We start from the raw sequence: 20,492 nt of genomic DNA on the forward strand, positions 1-20,492 counted from the left end.
CTAAGGCTTTGCTAAATTCTTGCCAAAGTATCAGATATCAGAAACAAAGCACTATACAGACAGAACAAAATTGCCAGGCTGCACTGTACATCATGAAAATAGAAAGAGAAAAAAAAGCAGAATATCGCATAAAGCGGAAACTGGATGCAGACATCAAATGGTTACCAAAACACAAAACGCAACTTTGTTGTGATCTTTATTCTCAAAATGCTTGAAACTAAAATTTTAGCTCTTAAAACCACTGTCTTTTCTGAAAGCTTCATCTTCTATGAACTATATTAACAGCCTCCAACTATGGATAATAAGTTCTTACAAACCTCATTACATGCTGGTTCTTTTCCAACAGTGAAAACAGTAAGAATGGACCCTAAGATGTTCCTGAGCTGCCTCCACTCTCTGCCTGCTGTGTTGCATCAGCCATCAACAAGGTCTTATCCAAAAGGTAATTAAAAAAACTGGGAGGAAGAGACCTACACAGTGGTGATCTGTAATTTGTTCAGAGGATTTTTTTCTGGCAGTGTCACCCTATTGCAATCAAATACTTCCCTACAAGATTTTCATTGGTCTACCACTTCTGTAGCAAGTGTTCCTTTATCTGACACTGCACAAGTATTACTCTATGGACTTGTATACAACACAAGCATTAAAAAAAGGAAGAGTAAAAAATACATGGAATTTTTGTGAGCAGCTTTTTCCTTTAAAGTGACTCTTGTTCACAAACACTTCAACTTGAAATCAGTTTGCTCCAATTATGCCATATCTTTTCCTATATAAAAATGTTGCATACTTTGCTTTTAAATAAAACTAAAGTTACTCCTGTTACTATTCATTTAGAAAGAACAATCATGTTCTCTGCTATTACCTGCATTAACAGTGATCACAGAGATTAGTTAAATTCTTGGGGGAGTGGAGAAAAGACTGGGCAAAAAGGGAATAATATTGACTTCTCATACCAATATGTCTGAAAGTAGAATTTTCAAAGGGCATGTCACACATGTCTACAATGAGCAACTGAATATTTTGCAACTGGACAAACTTAATCCAGGAAAAATAAAATCTCTGAAATCTACTTCCTTTTCTTACCTGCAATGATGGGACATTAACAGTTTAAGATTCAGAGCTTGAAAAAATATACTAGGAAAACCATTTTGACATAGAGCATATGTTTAGAAATAAGGACCATTAGGGGGCATAAGAAAAACGAATAGAGGTAGAAAATATATGATAATAAAATAATTCCCGTTTGTACCTCCAAATATCTGCCTGCTAAACAGAAAAACTATTAACAAACAGGCTGATGAATACCTTGTTATTCTGACATTTTAGATATGTAGAGCCTTCACAGAGAGCACAGCACATTACAGCAGAAGCCTCTGTATGACAGCTACATTTTAAATCTTCCCGACTCAAAAAATCTCCTGCTGGGGAAAATTTATCTGAAGAACTTAATTAACAGCAAGTTTAATATAGGGTCTCTAAAGTATACTGTTGGATTTCACGCAGAGTAGCAAAAGCAAAATAAGACAGCAAAGGGAATGAACTCTGCCTGTCACACACAAAATTACCTCCCCCTTTCTTCCCACAGGGTGGGAGGGGGTATGTGAAAATATAACAACTCTGCTGAACAGAACATCCATCACACAGAGCTGACCTGCCCTGCCACAGGATGGTATCAGATACACTACGGGTTCTTTTCTAAACACCCCGGCTTCTTTTTGAATGCCAAAGGGGTTATTTCTGGAATTACAAAAATTTTACAAATCTCTTCCCATGACCTTTCTGACATTCAAACTTTGATGAATAGCTCCCACACTAGATTGCTCATTCTGAGAAGGAAATTTCATATTCCTTTTCCTTAGTGGCAGATAAATTATGGATTGTCTGGAGCAATGATTAAACACAGTTTACAAATATAATGGCATATCGGCTGTTTGCTCTCCAAAAACGCCTGACCTTTTTTCTGGCATGACCCTTTTCTTTTCAACCCAACAATGGACCTTATCAAAATAAATTTTTAAAAGCTGTTCTGTACCATATCTCACTCATGTCATAGGTTCTGGAGGCTACTCCTAGAGTTATACAGTTATGAACAGAAACTAAAGCCAGAGAAAAATCAAGCTGCAAAATCAAGCACTCCAAAGTCAGCAAATGTCAAAGACACTGCCAGAAACAACAGGCAAGATGCCTGGGAGCCTTGATTTGCCCTTGTCCTGTGCGTATGCATTATTGCCAAGTTTTCAGTTATAGGATCACATCCTACCTCCTCTCACAAGACTGCTCCCCAATTCGGTTAAAAAGAAGAATCAACACACATTTACTGAGCAACTACTCAATCTTTTTGTTTTCTTCTCAGCACTTCAAAAGTAGCTTGAGGGATCCTGTACTGAGAACTACTCAAGTATTTCTACCCAGGCAGATTCCTCAGTTTCCATAAAGCTCATCATTATCTCAACCGAGTGTCTTACAAAACATTGTCCTCACAATATATCCCTAAAAATCTATAAAGCATTATCCCAAGATTTGAGATGGAAGAATTCAGGCACAGAAAGGGAAGAAATGGTCAAGATTTGTGGATGGCAAACTGAAACACCTAGCAGTATCTTTTCCAAACTAGGTAGCCTCTCGTATTTTTTAATATATATAAAAGTTGTATTTCATATTTATCTAACACAAAATTACCATGAAATCAATTGCACTTGAGAGCTCACAGCATTTTCACAAGTCAAATTCCAGGTTCTTAAGTTAAACCAAAAGAAAAATACAAGTACTGACTACCTACAGAAATCCTGATTTTAAGTGAATTACCATAAGAAACCTGGGAAAGGTAGGAACATAGTCCAGCTCTCAACACAACACCGAGCTGTAGTCTATAATTCAATTCTAAAACAAAGTCAATGACATGGCTGGTAGTCCCAAGCTTCTCAGATACATACTTGGATGAAAAATGTAGGTCAGCATACTAAAAGAGGATTACATATGAAGCATTGAAATGTTGTTACACAGGGAGGAGCGGGGGACACACACCACTACCAAAACCAGACCGCACAAAAAGGAAAACTAGAGTAATGTATACCAAAACATACAAACTAAAGGTGATTTTGCACCACAATGCAATAGCACGCCAAAGGGCAACCTAATGAAGGAGAACAGAAAATAACATCGTATTTAAAGCTCAATTTGTTTTACATGAAGTAGGTTCCAATCACCCAAAACCTTACAGGAAAGAACCCTCTCATTGGAAGCTTCAGAGCAACCCGTGACTTTGGCCAGTTCAATGCTTTCTTAGTACACAATACAGTGTTGGAAATGACGAGTACTATGGACATATACACCTGAGACACAAATATTTTTTAGAACTTTGTGAAAAAATTGAACTAGAAGAGTTCTATATGTAACTAGCACATGCTAAAAGACAAATGCCAGTTATTAAAATTTAATGTTAGATGTCCATGCAATCCAGTCCTAATAGTGTTTAACAGAAGCTCTGTTCTGCAAATGGTTTCAGAGACAAAGGTAATTAATGGAAAGGTGAAACAATCATGTAATTATTTTATCATTTTATAGAATTTTATAAAATGTTTGTACTAGATAAAACTACAATAAAATATTTTATGTTAATTCAAATTTTGTGATTTTTGTACCATATCCACATATGCTATGTAAATGCCAAAGGCCATAGCAGAATTCCTGAAAATACAAACATATTAAAAGGAATTAAGACTGAGAGTATGGACCTACGTATATATTATGTGTGTACACACGTTTTTATTCTACAGATACAGCTGTAAAACATGTTACCAACCCAGAAAGTCAGGATCAATTTTAAATCAATGTCATAATACAGAAATACTTTTTTTCCCTCTTCAAACAAGGAAGTGGAGTAAACATCAGAACAAAACTAGCACAAGAAGTAGTGTCTTCTCTGTCCATTGATGTCTTAAAACGAAGAATGGACATCCTTCTGGCAAATGCACTTTAGCTAAGTACAAACTACATTTTGGTCAGGTAAGTCAAAAGGTTCATTATCAGAAGAACCGGATGAAATACAGGGACCTGTAGTATGTATAGGATGGCAGACTAGATGATTTAATGGGCCCTTCTAGCTACAAACACTATTAAGAACTGTCCCAGAGAAAATAATGCAATAAACACATAATTATGATTAATTAAATCAGGCCCACACTCACTAACCTGAAAGCCCCTCACTATCCTCTTTGCCAGAGGTAAAGACCACCTTTGGAGGTGTCATTGACAAGGTAGAAAAGCAAAATTAATCCCCTACACATCCTCCTCCTTTATTCCATACATTCAGATACAATTTGCTATGTACTTGAACATATTTACCCCTTCATTTTAGTCTCCCTTACACACACTTCTCTTCTTTAAAACAAAATGTCAAATAAATTAAGGATCAGCAGATTTGTTTTTTTAAAAAATTAAGTTCACAATTAGAATATTTCCTGTTAATAGGCAGTTTAATCTAATATGCAAACCATGGATATTTACCAAAACAGTAACTGTCTTTCAAAGTTCCTAAAGCAAAGCCAAGTTACTCTTAAAGAACAGAACAGTACAGTGCATTTGCAGCAAGCAAACTGAATTAAAATCTATATAAGAATTTTGAAATACATGTTTTTATGGTATTCTCTGTGCTATGTTGTATTTTATCACTATCTCTTACAAAAGAAACTTACACTTCTAAAGAATAAAGTGATCACTTTAAAGAAAGTTATTATTAGGCCTAAAATGTTTTTTTTAAGTACTTGTGGCCAGGTTCAGAAATGTATAAGCGCTCTCTCTGAAATTCCACTGATTCCAGCAGGAAGCTAGGTATCTAAATATCTCCAAGGGCCAGAGTCTACTTGTACACTAATCCCATATAGATCACTTTTATTATGAGAAAGAAGTAACAGTTTATTGCGGTATAAAAGCAAATAACAGTAGTATGATTTAAAAGATTATTTATTTCAGATAAAAATCTTACTAATATAACACAACCAGTATCTTACATATCTGAAGTTACCAGAAGGATAGTCAATTACGCTAAAAATATGTACAAGCATCCTGTTTAGGCCAAGTGGATGACATGTATGTATTTGCTGAAAATAAACTCGCCGATTCCTCTGTCCTCTGCAGAACTCAATACCATTAAATTCAAGCAGCGGGGAAAACAACAACAGAAATCTGTATGATACTGCTTAATTATTATTTAAATCAAATTTTAACTGTACTTTGTGCATACACGTTCAGAGAGCTCTTATCACTCTCTCAAACCAAAACCATGGCAGTTGGAGGGCACGCGTCTCAGTCCAACGCACATGAAAGCGCAGGCTGCGGAGAAAGTATTGCCTGTCTGCACAACTCCGATACAAGAAAAATAAAAGAAAAAACAAGTAACAATATAAATTCCAAGAAAACACTCTGTGCCAGACAGCTGCAATAGTTACTGTCTCTGGTCATGGATTCAGTCTTTGCAACTGCCACAGAATTCCTTGGCCAAGCAGGATGGGCAATTACAACGTTCTCTCTTACATTTTCTAATAATTTAAAGTATATACAAAACAATATCCAAAGGCACATATCCTCCTGAAAAAAAGAAGCAGATATTAACTATTATGTATGAACTACTGCTGAGATTTTAACCAATTTCCTCAAAGGATCTCAGTAATTATTTTGCTAGTGAAGAAAAAAAAAATAATAAAAGACATGCTTTTTTGAACAAAGACATGATGAAAAACCAAAACCATGGCATTTGGCATATCATTTTCATAAGGGGAAAAGAAAAACATCTCTTAGAGACGGTATCAGTCTTGCACTTGGATTACATCACATTGTGGTTCACATACTCTTTCCACTCAGGCTGGGATGACAGGCCTAGATTGAGGGAGCACGACATCTGGGCTCCCAGTTTTCAAAAATAATTTTTAAAGTTTCAACTCGTTATCTGCCTCCATTTAAAAGAATTAAAGAGAGAGAAATTACAGAACACGTGTAAATGCACATTAGTTACATTTTGCAGTCGGTATCACATCTGTATTTTCACCTCACTTGGTAACGTGTGGTATAGCTTGCACACATATACAAAAAAATCACTCAAAATCCTCTGGTGACCATTCCATCACACAAGGCAGGTGAAGAACTGAAACAAAGGTCAACCATTTTATTTTCATCTTGGACATTCTAAGGACCAGAGCACACGTGGTCACACTGTCCATCTACTCATTCTTCTCCAGTTTTTTTCCATAACTTCCAAAAGACCAGGACAAGCCTTCCACCTGATTTTGACAAAGTATAAAGGAATGAAGGATATCTAAAAGCTTGTTTGTTCCAATCAGAATCAAAAGGTAGAGATGACAAATAAATTAGTACTCCACTAAAGCAGCAGTTGTTGCTAATAGTTATCATTTGTACTGAAGATACTACGGAAATGGGAATCATAGAATGACAGAGGATAACAGGATGTTGGGTGTTCTCCAAAGAGCTCAGGGTATGGCATTTTCACAGAGAGGAGATGCAGTTATTTTAAAAGGATTTTACAGATAAGGGGGGGGGCGGCGGGAAAGCTTAACTACTTTCTCCCTTTTTATAGATCCACTTGTTGAACAAAAATGCATGAAAATACTTGGGTCCTAGACTCAAGAGAAACATGTATCTTGGGATCTGTAACAAAATTACGTCTGGTTTGCTCCACTGCCTTGACAGCATAATTGTTTCTCATATGCAAATCCTAGTTTTTCCAAGTTTCTTTCCCATACAACAAAAGGACACTGAAAGGTTACAAACTTAACCTCTTTAAACATCTTCAGCAGTCAATACAAATTTTATAAGCAATTAGGAAAGTGGAGCCAAAGTCAAAACTGTATTGTAATTCTCAATAGTCATAATATGTTTTCACCTGTACATTTGAATACTAAAAAAAGCAGAAATATCTTTAAAAGCTACCTTGAGCATTATTCAATTCTAGTATCTATATTCACTCATCAGTCAGTGGGGGAACCGTGTGTCTGGTTAAGACACCACCATCAGGCTGAAAAGCAGAAAAGATTGTTTCCACACTTAAGCTGGAAGTCACAAGTACTATTTACAAAAACACATTCTTTTCGTTTGTTCAGCTGAACAGCCAGCCAAAGGGTACAGTTTATGCAGGAGGAAAAAAATAGATCCTGATTTGTCTAGATGCTTTGAACTCAAAAGGGAAAAACATAAAATAGGAAATGCTGTCAATTCCTATAAGAAAGCCTTCGATTTTTAAATCACTAGCATCATCACAAGTGTTTTTCCTCTGGCTACTGCAAATCTTTCAAACATTATGTTTGTTATACGCTGCAACTGGCCTTTCTTGTTAACAGAACTGGAAGAATAAATGTAACTTAGAGAAAAGCTTATTTTCTGAACAACCAACACAGCTTTCAAAAATGAGGTTAAACTGTATTTCCAGGCAGCTGTCAATAAAGAAGACAGAGCAAATAATCCTATCTCAAAATGGTATGAATAGTTAAGTCTGAGTTTAAATCACAAAGTACATCATACTTCCTGTTCAAATTGCATACTTACAAATCATTAGAAGGCTATCATTGCATTTGTTTCCATTTTACCATTCTCAGACAGGATTTTAATGAAAAAGGAAACTGTTTCATGCAGGCAAACATCTGCTTATACAGAAAAAAATGCAATTCCAGTATGTATATTAAATGAACTCTGAAAACTACTATAATCCATGTAGACCATCCCTTAACTAATAAGACTTTGTCAAATCTCTTCTATAAATAATTCCGTTAAAAATATACAGTAATTACTGTTACTCAATAGGCCAAAGACAAGTTATAATCTTTGCTTAAAAAAGAGAACAAAACTCCAACACACTACCCCCCAAAAAATCCCCAGCAAAAGAAAACAAACAAAAAAACCCAAACACACACCAAAGAAAACTCCTTGGAATAAACGCTTCTTTAGAGTATGTGTGTTATGAGCAACGAAAATACATGTTGACAAGTAAAAAAAATTAGAGTTGATTAAATATAGAAATTAATTTTGTTCATTGCAAAACTTCAGAAGTAAGATTGTCATTTCTGCTGCATTTCTGTTAAGTCTGATTTAACATAATTCCTTGCACTACCAGGAAGGAAGAAAACAATTGTGATAAAAAGGCTAAATTTAGGAAACAAAAAAACAGTGCCAAAACAGGCCACTCTCCACTTACTCTGTAGAAATTGTTGACACACCCAAAAAGTAATTTGGAGTAATTTTGACTTTAACAGAAGTTGTTCACATCTCTGCTGACTGTAACAATGAAAAATATTTGCTTTCCCACGTAAACTATCCAGTAGCAGTTTTAAATAATTACAGTATTCAGAATAAGCCCTGCTCTCTGAAAAGCAGCACTGAAACTCGCTTTATTTACAAAACCTGAAAAAAATTACAACGGCTCCACAAAATTGCTTTACCCACTTCTTGATCTTTAACTGGATTTGCTTTACCGTCCTTCAGTCTCCTGACCATGCACTACTGATTAACTCAGGACAGGACTTCTCAGCCAGATGTCAGGTTCTACAGACAGCAGTCAAAATAGCCCAAACTTAGTTTTCTTTCATGTTCAGAGGCAGGTCTTACAGCCTTACAGTCACACTCTCAAAACCACAGCATCATCAATTAGCATTTCTACAAATATATAGAATGTCTTCCATACAGGTATTTCCTGTATACCTTTCCATGAGTTTACAGAAGGCATTTTACAAACCCTTCTTCCTCCACAAATGTCTAAATCCCAACAGGCTCCTGGCAGGCCACCAAAAGCAATCCACTGTGCAAACAGCACAACAGCGAGGGGCTGTATATACAAAACACTCAAGCAACTGAGGATTTCTCCCTGCGTATTGACAAGACCAAAACCTCCTGCTGTTACTGCCAACTTGCCACAGCAAGTTGGAGAAGTGCATTTGTAACACTGGATGTCCAGTGGCCATCACTCTATGTCAATAAGCCAAAAACCTGTAGGAAATACATTTACTGCTACTGCTAGTCAAAGAGGAAGCGGGAAAAGGAGACAGTGCTTTCTTTTAGTCATGCTACGCCTGAGTTGACGGTCAGATACTCATAAGAAAATGTAAGAGGAAAAAGCTGAGACATCAGTTTAGGCACCGGAGGCCAAGATTTGCACAGGCAGATGTATCTGAATTGCCAACAAAAATATGACAGTGGGCTTTTACGTTATTCTGTGTCTTCTATGAGTATATATATTTCTAGTTGCCTCTGACTCATTAATGTACCTTGGTTGTTCTGTCCAGGCTTAGAAAACTGTTCATGTGGCCATCTCTGTCCCCCCGCCCAATCTTTGGATAATGTTATCCATACACAAAAACTGAAAATAGTGTGGATAGCAACATGAAAAGCTGCTGGTAAGGCAGACAAAACAATTCTGAGATTTTTTTTTTTTCCTTATTTTTTTTTAAGTAGCCTCCTCCTAGAAACTTTTTTAAAAAGGCATAGTGGAAATGGAAGAATAATTCCATGTATCCTGCTTATATCATAAATAGTTTGCACTAAAAAAATAAATCAGAGACATCAACCTATTTTTCCGCTGGCATGGTAGTTAGACACTAGGACATCGGCAAAGGTACAGCTGATTTAATTTGATCCTCATTATCTGCTAGAAAGGAAGACCCAAATCTATTTAAATAATATCCATACAACATAAGCTTGGTCAGCTAGCCAAGATCCAAAGCACAAGATCTCCTCAAACTCCAAACACAACACGTACAAGACATGACAACGATTCATATAGCAAAAGATACTCAAAGCAAAATTTGATTCAGACTTCCAGAATACTCTGCAGGTACCCATTCAGTTTCATTTCAAAGTCTTCCAGATCACTATTAAGTGCGCACAAGAAAACAGTTACACAAGAGAAATCCTTGAATTGAAGTGTCTGGCATTTTGCTGCATGAAATTGACAACAAATTAGTAGAAAACAGACCCCAAAGAAAAACTTGGAAGAAAGTTTTACTTTATATATGCATTAATTAACTTGAAAAAAGGAGGGAGAGAAAAATCCACTGACTCTGCAGCACCATTTTTACTAAGTTAGAAAAATTATCAGAAGTGTTTCAATTTGCACTTTTCAGATACTGAGAGAACTATCTTTGGTAACATACAGAAGTTTAGGATAAAGCAAAACATATGAAGTTAGAAAATATCCACACAGTATTTCAAAAGAAGGCAAGAATAGGTAGCATGGGATGAATTCATGATCTTCCTCATCAAAAAGTCCATATTTCTGCCTTCAATACACCAGTAATTTCTCAGTGTAAACCTAATTAATAACTTAAAAGTTGCAATGATTATTCATAAAAAAAGCAACAACCACATATTGTTGTTTTCATAACCTTTGTCTTGTATCAAAGGAGTTAATCATTCTCTTTGCAATTCTACAATTGATAACAGTCATGGAAAAATTTTTTTTAATCTTTCAATGGAAATGAAAGTGGCTATTATTCAAGTGATGCTATACTTTCTCTTTCACAGGAACACAGTAACTGTAATTACAAGGATTCTTTTTTAAAATCAATGCTTTAAAAAACACAAAACACTCTAGTGCTACTTACTCTCCAGAATCAAACTATGTGCTGTTGGTAAATCTCACACATAAAATCCAACTATGCTAAGGGCTGTCAAACCAGGAAGATATAAGTACTCCGGTGACTGTTATTTTAGATCAAAAATGTAAAGACATAATTCTGTCATTATGAAATGAGATGGAAGAAGCAGATTTTCCAATTAATTTTACCAATCATACAATACACAAATAAAACAGGGACTAAATTTAACATAAATCTGTGTGAAAATGCAGTTAACAAAGGAGAATAAATAAAGCAGACTTGAAGTGTATCCTAAAGAATGTGCTCTAAATCACATACCAGTCAGAGCTATGATGGTTATTTAAATCTTGCATTACAAAAAAAAAAAAAAAAAAAAAAAAGAGACATGAAGAAACAGGTTTTTTTTACAAACAACCACCTACTGGTTTAAAGGCACTGAGATGCCTAGGTCTCTTTAACATAGGGAGTTTTCATCTAGTCTGAAGTTATGCACCTTAAAACACCTACCCAGAATAAAGTCTACTACACAATTTTTTGCTAATCAAAATGAAATATTATAAACATATTTTTTAAATACATACTTCATAGGTATTTTTTCAAGTATACTTAATATTTACAAATATTTTCATTTTTTAATCTATGAGTAAATATCCCTATATTCACAGAAAATTTAAGTGCTTTTTGTCAAAAAGTTTAACATATTTTCAAATAGTTAACAGAAAAAAATTGAATATCGTGTTCTTGGTAAGCACAAACAAACTTAATGCAAGCACAACTATGAAAGAAATCACCATGAGTAATTTATAAAGAAAAAAGTTTCATATTTTTTCTTCTGCATATTACATTATTTTCTGATCTTTGTGATAAGAATCATTCTTTTTCAGTTAACATTAAAGGTTCAGAAAAAGTATATCAGCAAACTGAAGCAGAAAAACATGGCTGGAGTACTATGGCACTATACCTTTCATTTGCTGATTCTCAAATACATCCAAGTGGTAATTACAGTACCAATTTGAATTACAATTTTCAGGAAAAAATTATAAACTTTTGGGAAGGCCCTGCTGAAGGTGGTCATGGTAACACCAAGCACTAATTGATTTGTCTAGCATCACCCAGCAGTATGTTCCTGTTTCTACACATTACCTCAGTAAAAGCTACAATTAATTACACTGCCAAATCTGAAAACAGAAAGCAGGTAACATTAGTTCCCTTAAATTTGTCTTTAACACAGTATGTCACTCTAAACAAAAAAAAGAGAACCCCCCCACCCCAGAAAAAAAATGAAATTAAAATTAGTTGCAAAGTCCCAGTGTTAGGAGCCATGTTAGGTCAAACAAGTAACTCATTTAGAATTCTCATACAGTTAAGAAAATGCCTCAAAATGTTTAATAAGCAATAACGAAGTTGGGGGGGAGGGGGGGGGAAGAGAGGAGGAATATATATATATATTTGAATGCACGATCTAGAAGCAGCCTTTTCCCTACTCCAGCAGAAGCACAATTAGTGCATTAGCAAAGAGTGGGAATACGATACCAGGCAGTTATGATCCATTCCAATCCCACAAGTTTTTAATATTCAACAATAAAAGCTTTACAGTTTGAAACTTCTGTTCCCCTCAATTCCCATTTAGTTCCTTTAACATGAAATATTATTCTTTTAGCACAATATAAAACTCTACATTACAGCCACAAAGTAGTAGAAGCACATACAGACTATAGCAGTTGGCTCTCCACTCATCCGAAGAGACCTCTTCTCTCTGCTTTGTACTGAACCACCACAGCTGGGGCCAGAGACAGAGATGCAGAAGCTGAAACTCCATCACCACTCCAGCTGACACAATGCTCTTCATAAAGGATTAAAACTCATGGTCAAGTATGGCCTGTACCAACTAGCTTATTTGCAATATATTCTGAAGCTAAGCACAGCTTTCTCCTTTGCTAACAAAGGGAGCGATAAAAAGTCTGGCTGAGTGGCAGGAGGGCAGGATTCCACACGCTGGTAAACAGCTTACAAGTTAAGTCTAATTAAATAGAGCAGGTTAGCTGTTTGCTTATTAACCACTGAAGAGACTATCAAAAGCAGTGAGCAAGAACACCCAGCTACAGCGGACAAACGAGATCTCAAAGATCTGCAAAATGACAGGTACAGAGGTGGTGGTTAACTATTCAAGTTACTTACTAGGACACTCAGACTAAGCCTGGTAATTACAGCCACGCCACAAAATCCAAAAGCGTTCTCTTGCTGTCAAATTGCTCCCACACCAATTTAAGAGGTTATTTCACATAAAAACTCTGACAACTTGTCCCAGATACACTTAAACAGTTTGAGATAAGCAAGGTCCCCTCTGTCTGCTATTGTGGACCAGTTTGCCGTCCTTCCGGTCAATTCAGGACCATTCTGGCAATTCATTTGCCAATGCCTTCATCAATTGCCTTTGACTCTCACAGTTCGCTTGTCAAATTGAGTTTTTTCATTACTTGTTCTGATTCCAAGGCTAATACCGGACAGGTAAACCTGCTCAGACACATTAAAAACATTTTAAGTACTAATTCATTAAAATTCAGATGTTTAGTAAAGCAGACAGTAAGAACGGATTCCATGAGTATTTCTTTTATGGAGGCCAAAACAAACATTCATATTTTCACACACAATTGATTTTTAATATATCTCTCACTAAAGCTACTGAAACTCACTAGAAAGTTACAATACACACCATAATTTAGAAAGTCACATATTCAGAGCTCAGTGTATCTACAGGAAGCACACAAATACTATATTTGAGGGCCACACCATTTCTAATAAGGTGACTGTATAAGCTTCTCCAGTGGCAGAAGATGGCTACAGGCAATAGCCAAGAGAGCTGGTACATATACATGCTACAGCTCCAGGGGTTCATAGAAACTATATATACACTATCCAAGAAATCAGGTAGGCAGGAGCTAAACACCACTCCTGATTACTTGGTCCAGTCTACCTCTAAAGAATGTGTGGGCATCAGCTGATCACCAACCAATTAATGAGAACACAGAAAAAGAATATGCCTTATAATAAAATCAGTTTTGTTTTGTTTTTTAATGCAGTAGGACTGGAAAACACCATCTGGTCAGTTTGGTAACCTACTAAATTTTTCATGTCATACCTCATTAATCACCTTTCCTAAGATACCAGTGAACATGTAGATTGTTTTCTTCCTGCATAATCTAATGTGGCAACTCTAAACTCTAGATTGGAAGTTCTTTTTAAAACTCTTGTATATAGAATCACATAATGTCCTGAGTTGGACAGGACCCATAAGGATTGAGTCCAACTACTGTCCCTACATATGTCAACCCCACAGCTCACACCATGTGTCTGAGGGTGTTGTCTAGTCTCTTCTTGAACACTGTCAGGTTTGGGGCCGTAACCTCTCCCTGGGGAGCCTGTTCCAGTGCTCCACCACCCCCTGCGTGAAGAACCTTTTCCTAATGTCCAACCTAAACTTGCCCTAGTACATCTTCCTGCCATTCCCTTGCCATTCTGTTTTTGGTCACTAAAAATAAGAGTTCGGTGCCTCTCCTTCCTCCTCCACTCGTGAGGAAGATGTAGACCATGATGATGTCTCCCCTCAGTCTCCTCTTCTCCAAGCTGAACAAACCCAGTGACTTTAGCCACTCCTCATGTGGCTTCCTCTCTAAACCCTTCACCAACTTCGTGGGCCTCTTCTGGACACTCTCCAGGAGCTTAATATCTTTTTTTATCTGTGTTGCCCAGAACTGCACACAGTGCTCCAGGTGAGGCCACACCAGTGCAGAGCAGAGTGAGACAATCACCTCCCTCGTCCGGCTGGCAATGGATGCACCCAGGACACGGTTGGCCCTGTTGGCTGCCACGACACACTCTTGGTTCATGTTCAACCCCCAGATCCCTCTCCACAGAGCTGCTTTCCAGCATCTCGTCCCCCAGTCTGTATGTACAGCCAGGGTTGCCATGTCCCAGGTGCAAAATCTGGCACTTGCCCTTATTGAACTTCATGCAGTTGATATGAGTGACCGATAGCCCTCTCCTTCTTGAAAGTTCAAAAGCACTTTTGATATGGTAGATATGACCTCTAGGCATTAAATAACTGACATGATTGCGCTCTACTCCATATAGACTCCTTCTTTTCCCCACCTCCAATAGTGTTACATTATTAATAAAGACAATAAAAACAGCTGTTTCAGCTAATATCCTTCTAGCATTTCATAGGTATATTCCTGAATAATGGTAGTGGAACCATCTTTGGCAGTCACCCTACTCCAAGAAAAGACCAGCTATACACGAACCACTTCAGACAAAGTTCTGTCTCACCTGCTTTGCAAAAAACTTCTACTGATGACAATTCTACCAGCTTCCTAGGACATTTCACTCTTTATCCATCTTTACGCTTGGAAAGGATTATTTTCCTCTAATTTCTACTAACCTCTAACGTGAATACTTTCTGCTGCTACTTAAAGTTAGAACTTCCTGTCACATCCCAAACAATGTGGAGGAGCATTTACTATCATCCTTCTACATATCCGAAGGCAACCACCATAACTCTCTCAGCATCATCCTCTCTGGATAAAATCCCAACCTTTTTTGAGGTACCAGGGATCCTGAGAGGAAAGGGGAAGAGAAGGACAAAGTTCTTGTGATGAAGAAACATAGTTTTACTGACAGGTTCTCTAATTTTGGGAGAAATAAAAGGAAAAAGTTCAGAAAATTGAAATTAAAAAAGTCAAGACATTTCTCAATTTAACAACCATATTTATCTATTCTGAGGAAAGCAATACTCAAGGGAAGACAGCATCTTTCATTACATTGCCCTTATACATCATCCTAAACACAATCAGGATTATAAGCAGACAGAGGTCTCCAGCAAAAAACAACAGAAATAAAAAACATATGTGCAAGTAATTAAACACATGTCAGTTCTGATCTACAGCAATAGTTTACACCTATACTATGTCATCGTTTAACCGCAGTCAGCTATTAAGCCCCACACAGCCGCTCACTGAGTCCCAGCAGGATGGAGGAGAGAATCACAAGAGTAAGAATAAGAAAACTTGTGGGCAGCGTAATAGGTAAAGCAAAAGCCATGCACGCAAGCAAAGCAAAACAAAGGATTCATTCACTCCTGCCCATGAGCAGGCAGCTGTTCAGCATCTCCAGGAAAGCTGGGCTCCATCACATGTAACTGTTACTTGGGAAGACAAACACCACCACTCTGAATATCCCCCTTCCTTCGTGCTTCCCCGAGCTTTATATAATGAACATGACGCCATACAGTGTGGAATATCCATTTGGCCAGTTGAGGTCAGCTGTCCCAGCTGTGTCTCCTCCCAACTTTCTGTGCACCCCAAGCCTCCTCGCTGGTGGGGTCGTATGAGAAGCAGAAAAGGCCTTGACCTGTGCAAGTCCTGCTCAGGAACAACTAAAACATCCCTGTGTTATCAACACTGTTTTCAGCAGAAATACAAGAGCAGCCTCATACTAGCTGCTATGGAAAAAATTAACTCTATCCCAGTCAAAACCACACAGTAACAGCATTTCTTTTTCTTTTTTTTTCCGTACACATCATAAGCATTGTCTGTGATCTCTTCCAAACATGCTAAGATTTCACTTCAATGAAATCATTATTCAGGTCTGGAAAGAACAGTCTGATCTAACCTGGTTTCTGCATAGATTCTTAATGCCGATACCACTGAAAGAGAAGTCTACTTGTCCCCAACAGACTTCCCTTTAAAGTTTTTTATTGTTGTTTTGCACAACACAGAGCACAGATAATTTGCTGAATTTTTATCCTGCACCTAAGCAAGCAATGCTACAAGGAGAAATGTACTATTCTAAAGAGTTTAATTTGACTAGGTTAGTCTTACTAGTGAAGTACCAACTGAAAACAGAGTTTCTGAAGAATAATGTAAAGCATGAGCATGTGAAAAAAAAAAAAAAAGTCTAAAGAAAAAAATTGGGAAGATACCATCTCAAAATACAGTGCATTCCTAAATATATTTTTGGCTGTAATAAACAAGACCTTGGAGTTGGCCTCCAATTCATAGTATGAATTGTGCTACAAACCACATTTCTAAAACACAACTACATTTCAGGTACTTCTTGGGAAAGAACCTAGCACATTTGTCCTCAACCAAAAAGAGCAAATACATTACCAGGGCTGCACCTGTCACTGACCATCTTCTCCTTTGGAAAGATTCCACCATGTGTCAAATTCTACTCCATAGCCACACCTTTATTGAACTGGTGACATAGCTGTGTTCACATGACACAGCTGTGTTCACAAACACAACATGAGATCAAAAGAAACAGATGCAGATGACTATTGAAGCTCTCCCAAAAGCCAGCCTCCCATCTCAAAGTAAGTCACAAATAGTACTAAAATTTAATTGATAACTTTCCATAAGAATAACACAGTCCCTTTAAAACTCTGTTTTCATCAAATAAAGAAGGAGGTTGGTTTGTGGATGATTTTTTGGTTAAATAAAATTCCAGTAGAACCTGCCAGAACAAGAGTAGATTACATTCAGCTGCCTAAGGGAGACACCCTTCTCATTCATTTCCACAACTGCTGAATTCTACCCAGTGTCCTGAGAGTTCTTGCTTTAAATGAGGGCAGCCAGTGGCACAATATTATATATGAAGGGTCAGTAGTTCTGAAATGCATTCACTCCTGTTGCTCAGAAAGACAGCTGGACACACTGACCTTCACAACAAGGTTCATCTTTTTTCCCAGGCTTTGTGCAAGGAAAATAAACTTGAGATGGCAGGGAGCCTTGATAACTAGCTGAGGAAGCAGCCAGTGTCAATCTTATTGCAAAAATTTTACCCCAAGCCATAGTGTAATAATAAATAACAAAGTTTTGCTTCTCCTTTCTGCCAGCTGCTTAGTGTTAACTAGTTTTTGTGCCTGCTGAACAACACAGCTGAGGAAAATCTGTACTGAAGCAAAAATTATCACTCACCATATCTGTCACATACAGGCCCCTGAGTTGCCTGCAGTCTGACCAATACCTAGGTCTTTTATAACTATCACATATAGTTAAACACTACTTTGAGTTATTTATACCTTATTTCACACAAACTAGACCAACACTGTCACTGGAAAACCAAGCTGATCTCCTCTGTTTCCTCCACAGGCAAATGAACTTTACTCCACTTCAGTCAATACAGCTATCAGAAGGTGGAGTCATCTTACAAACTGAAAATAAATTTAGAACTATAATGTCTGACCAAAGCTGGAGGAGCAGTAAGTTTTCTGCACCTTCAAACCAGAAAATATTTAATGCTAACATATAAAAAGCAAAAATCAAAGCCATCAGTCAGAATTAGAACACAAAAATTACGTTGGAAGTAATCACAAATAATAAAGTAGGTTCTGAAGCTCTACAGTACAAAAATAAAACCAGTCAATATAGGGCTGGTATGCCTAAATACCAAAGTACCTGTGGTACATTACCTTGTAAAGAGTAGTGCCTTAAGCATTAAAAGATTGTTCTTTTGCAAATGTAAAGAAAGCCCATGGATAAAGTGATCACAAAATGAAAACTGTCTGCATTAAATACTATTATACAATGGACTCTACCAATCTAAATTTGCTGTGAATTTCTGTTTCACCAGGATCAAGGCAGTTTCATCAGTTCATCAGTTACTTTGCTACTCCACAAGTTTGACTATTGACATGTACTCAAATCAAGTAGCTCCCCATACACAACTTGCTTAGAACCTTAACTGAAAAGCAAAACAACTATTTAGGGTTATAAATTGTTCTTTCTTACAGTAATTCCTATGCAAGCAACATTTAGACATACTTAATCAAGTATTCTATACAGCATATTATATACAATGTTAAAGACAGATTTTATGTCAAGCCCTTCTTGGGCAGAACAGTAGCACCCCCCCATGCAGAAATATTTCTGTCAAGGCCTGGTAACTCATTCCCAGTTGTACTTTGTTGCCTGCAAAGAGCATCTCTGAACCTTCCCCTATTTCTGCCAGTCACCCACAGCATGAGCACTGTGAAAGTTAACTCAATCATGGCAAACAAATGCTTCCCTCTGTAAAAAGCACACAGCACCTCTTCTTTTGTAGTATCCTCACATCTATACTGCTTCCCTCCTCAAGTAGAGTAGCATAGAAAAACAAAAGCAACTTTGTGGAATTGTTTCTGGAAACAAAAGGATACCCGTGCAGTGAGCAAGACTGCATCGAGCTGATCTAAGCCACAAGTGAAGGGTCATTGAAAAGTCCTTGACCACACAGAATGGGGAAGAAAGTTGATGTAGCAAGAGGAGAATGAGGAATTAAAGCAGTTTGTGGCAAGACACGGGAGGTGATGAGTGTCTAAGATAGCAACCAATCATGTATTAGCTAGCGAAATGTAAGCAGCGCATAATCTAACTATAATTATCCAAGTATGAATAATGTAACTACAAAATCAGCAGTTAAAGACTATACAACCTGATAAAACTTTGCATTAAACAGCTTCAGTTTATAACTCTCATAGAGTTGTTGGAGTCCATTCTTCTCCCACACAACTTTGAGACTTATCTGCAAGACTTGGGAAAATGAGAACAGGGCAAGACTACTCCACCACTACAAAATTAATTAAGCCCTTTGCCTTTACATCTCCCATCCCCGCAACAAGTTCAAAAGCTGTCTTGAGCAGAAGAGGCAGTGCTGCCCCTTATAGCTCTCTGAAAAGTGTTGAAGGAAGAAGCATCACTCCACAGAACATAATGGTAAAGAGTAAGCACATACAAGGAAAAAAGGGATGACCTTGATTTGGGAGGGAGTGTGTGGAAAAAAATAGAAATAGTGCCTGGTTGGGAACTTATTGGTCTAATAATTACACACAGAAAAAGTATGCTAAAACAAACTGCAAGATTGCTACATACAAGACTGCCAAAATGAAATAAAATGTCAGCATGCCTATAGAAATTAAATTTGACACCCTTCTGTCAGGCTCTCCTTCCTCTATCATATGCCTTATGACAGAGCTTTTGGTTTCAAGCCCCATAGCCCCTGAGAAGCCCTGCTTCACTTAAAGCTGTGGGTGGAACTGCTCTGGAGATAAATCAGGGTTTAAGTGAAAATGACTTTTGTGTAATAATAATAATACACAGAACTGGAGGCTGCAGAAACTGGAAGATGTGCAGTGAATGAGGCCGGTACACTGTTTCTTCATTTCTGCTGCCTGTAGCCACAAGTGAATGCAGCCTCACAGAGCAGAGCTTAGCTCCCAGAAGGAGTTGTGTTACTCAACTCCTCGGTAGGCTGGCATTGCTCAAAATTGTGATTTCAGTGAAACTGTTCTGCTACGCCCTCAGAGAGGCATGCCCAGCACAGGCAGAGGTTTCAGAGATTTTACTTGATAAAAGTCAAGTTCTTAGCACAGACAAAAGACTTGTGCTTGGGCAGATGTCAATATTGGACTTCTATGAAGACAATACAACATACATCTTTGAAAGACTGTCATACTTGCAGACTCCTGCCTATTTAAAACAAAGATTCAAAACAACCCACTATCTCCTCAATATGTAATCTGCAAGCCTGTCTCCTGGGTCTTTACCGCACCATCGTGGCATTGGAAGTAAAAAAGAACAACTTTGGCCAGAGCCACAGAGCCTCCCTGTCATGAAAAATTAGCACAAGAGAAATCAGAAACAGTAAGCAAATAGCTACTTCTGGACTGAAAATAATAAAAAAAAAAACAACAAAAGACACCACACACAAAGATTTTGTAACCTTAGAGCTACTGGTATTACTGTCCTTAATAGCTCCCTGTTCTGATCTGCTCTTAAAACAAATATATAAATAACCAAACTCCAAACGGACTCGTATAATGAAGGTTTATGCACCATGCTGTCATTCCCAGAGATCTTAATT

General features: G+C 37.4%; 1 protein-coding gene across 7 annotated transcripts in view; it reads right to left on the minus strand.

Moving 5' to 3' along the window:
• ZDHHC14 (zinc finger DHHC-type palmitoyltransferase 14) overlaps window positions 1–20,492 on the minus strand; it is a 109,696-nt gene that overhangs the window by 72,337 nt on the left and 16,867 nt on the right. The window contains exon 1 of one of the 7 annotated variants that reach the window (XM_065057310.1): window positions 12,305–12,497. The exons of the other annotated variants lie outside the window; for them this stretch is intronic. Within the exon in view, the coding sequence (XP_064913382.1) occupies window positions 12,305–12,444 (140 nt within the window). The 5' untranslated portion in view covers window positions 12,445–12,497. Of the gene's footprint in view, window positions 1–12,304; window positions 12,498–20,492 lie in introns of those variants that run through there. 7 annotated transcript variants of the gene reach the window in all.

The sequence above is a fragment of the Columba livia genome, chromosome 3, assembly GCF_036013475.1.
Source record: "Columba livia isolate bColLiv1 breed racing homer chromosome 3, bColLiv1.pat.W.v2, whole genome shotgun sequence".
Classification (NCBI taxonomy): Eukaryota; Metazoa; Chordata; class Aves; order Columbiformes; family Columbidae; genus Columba; species Columba livia.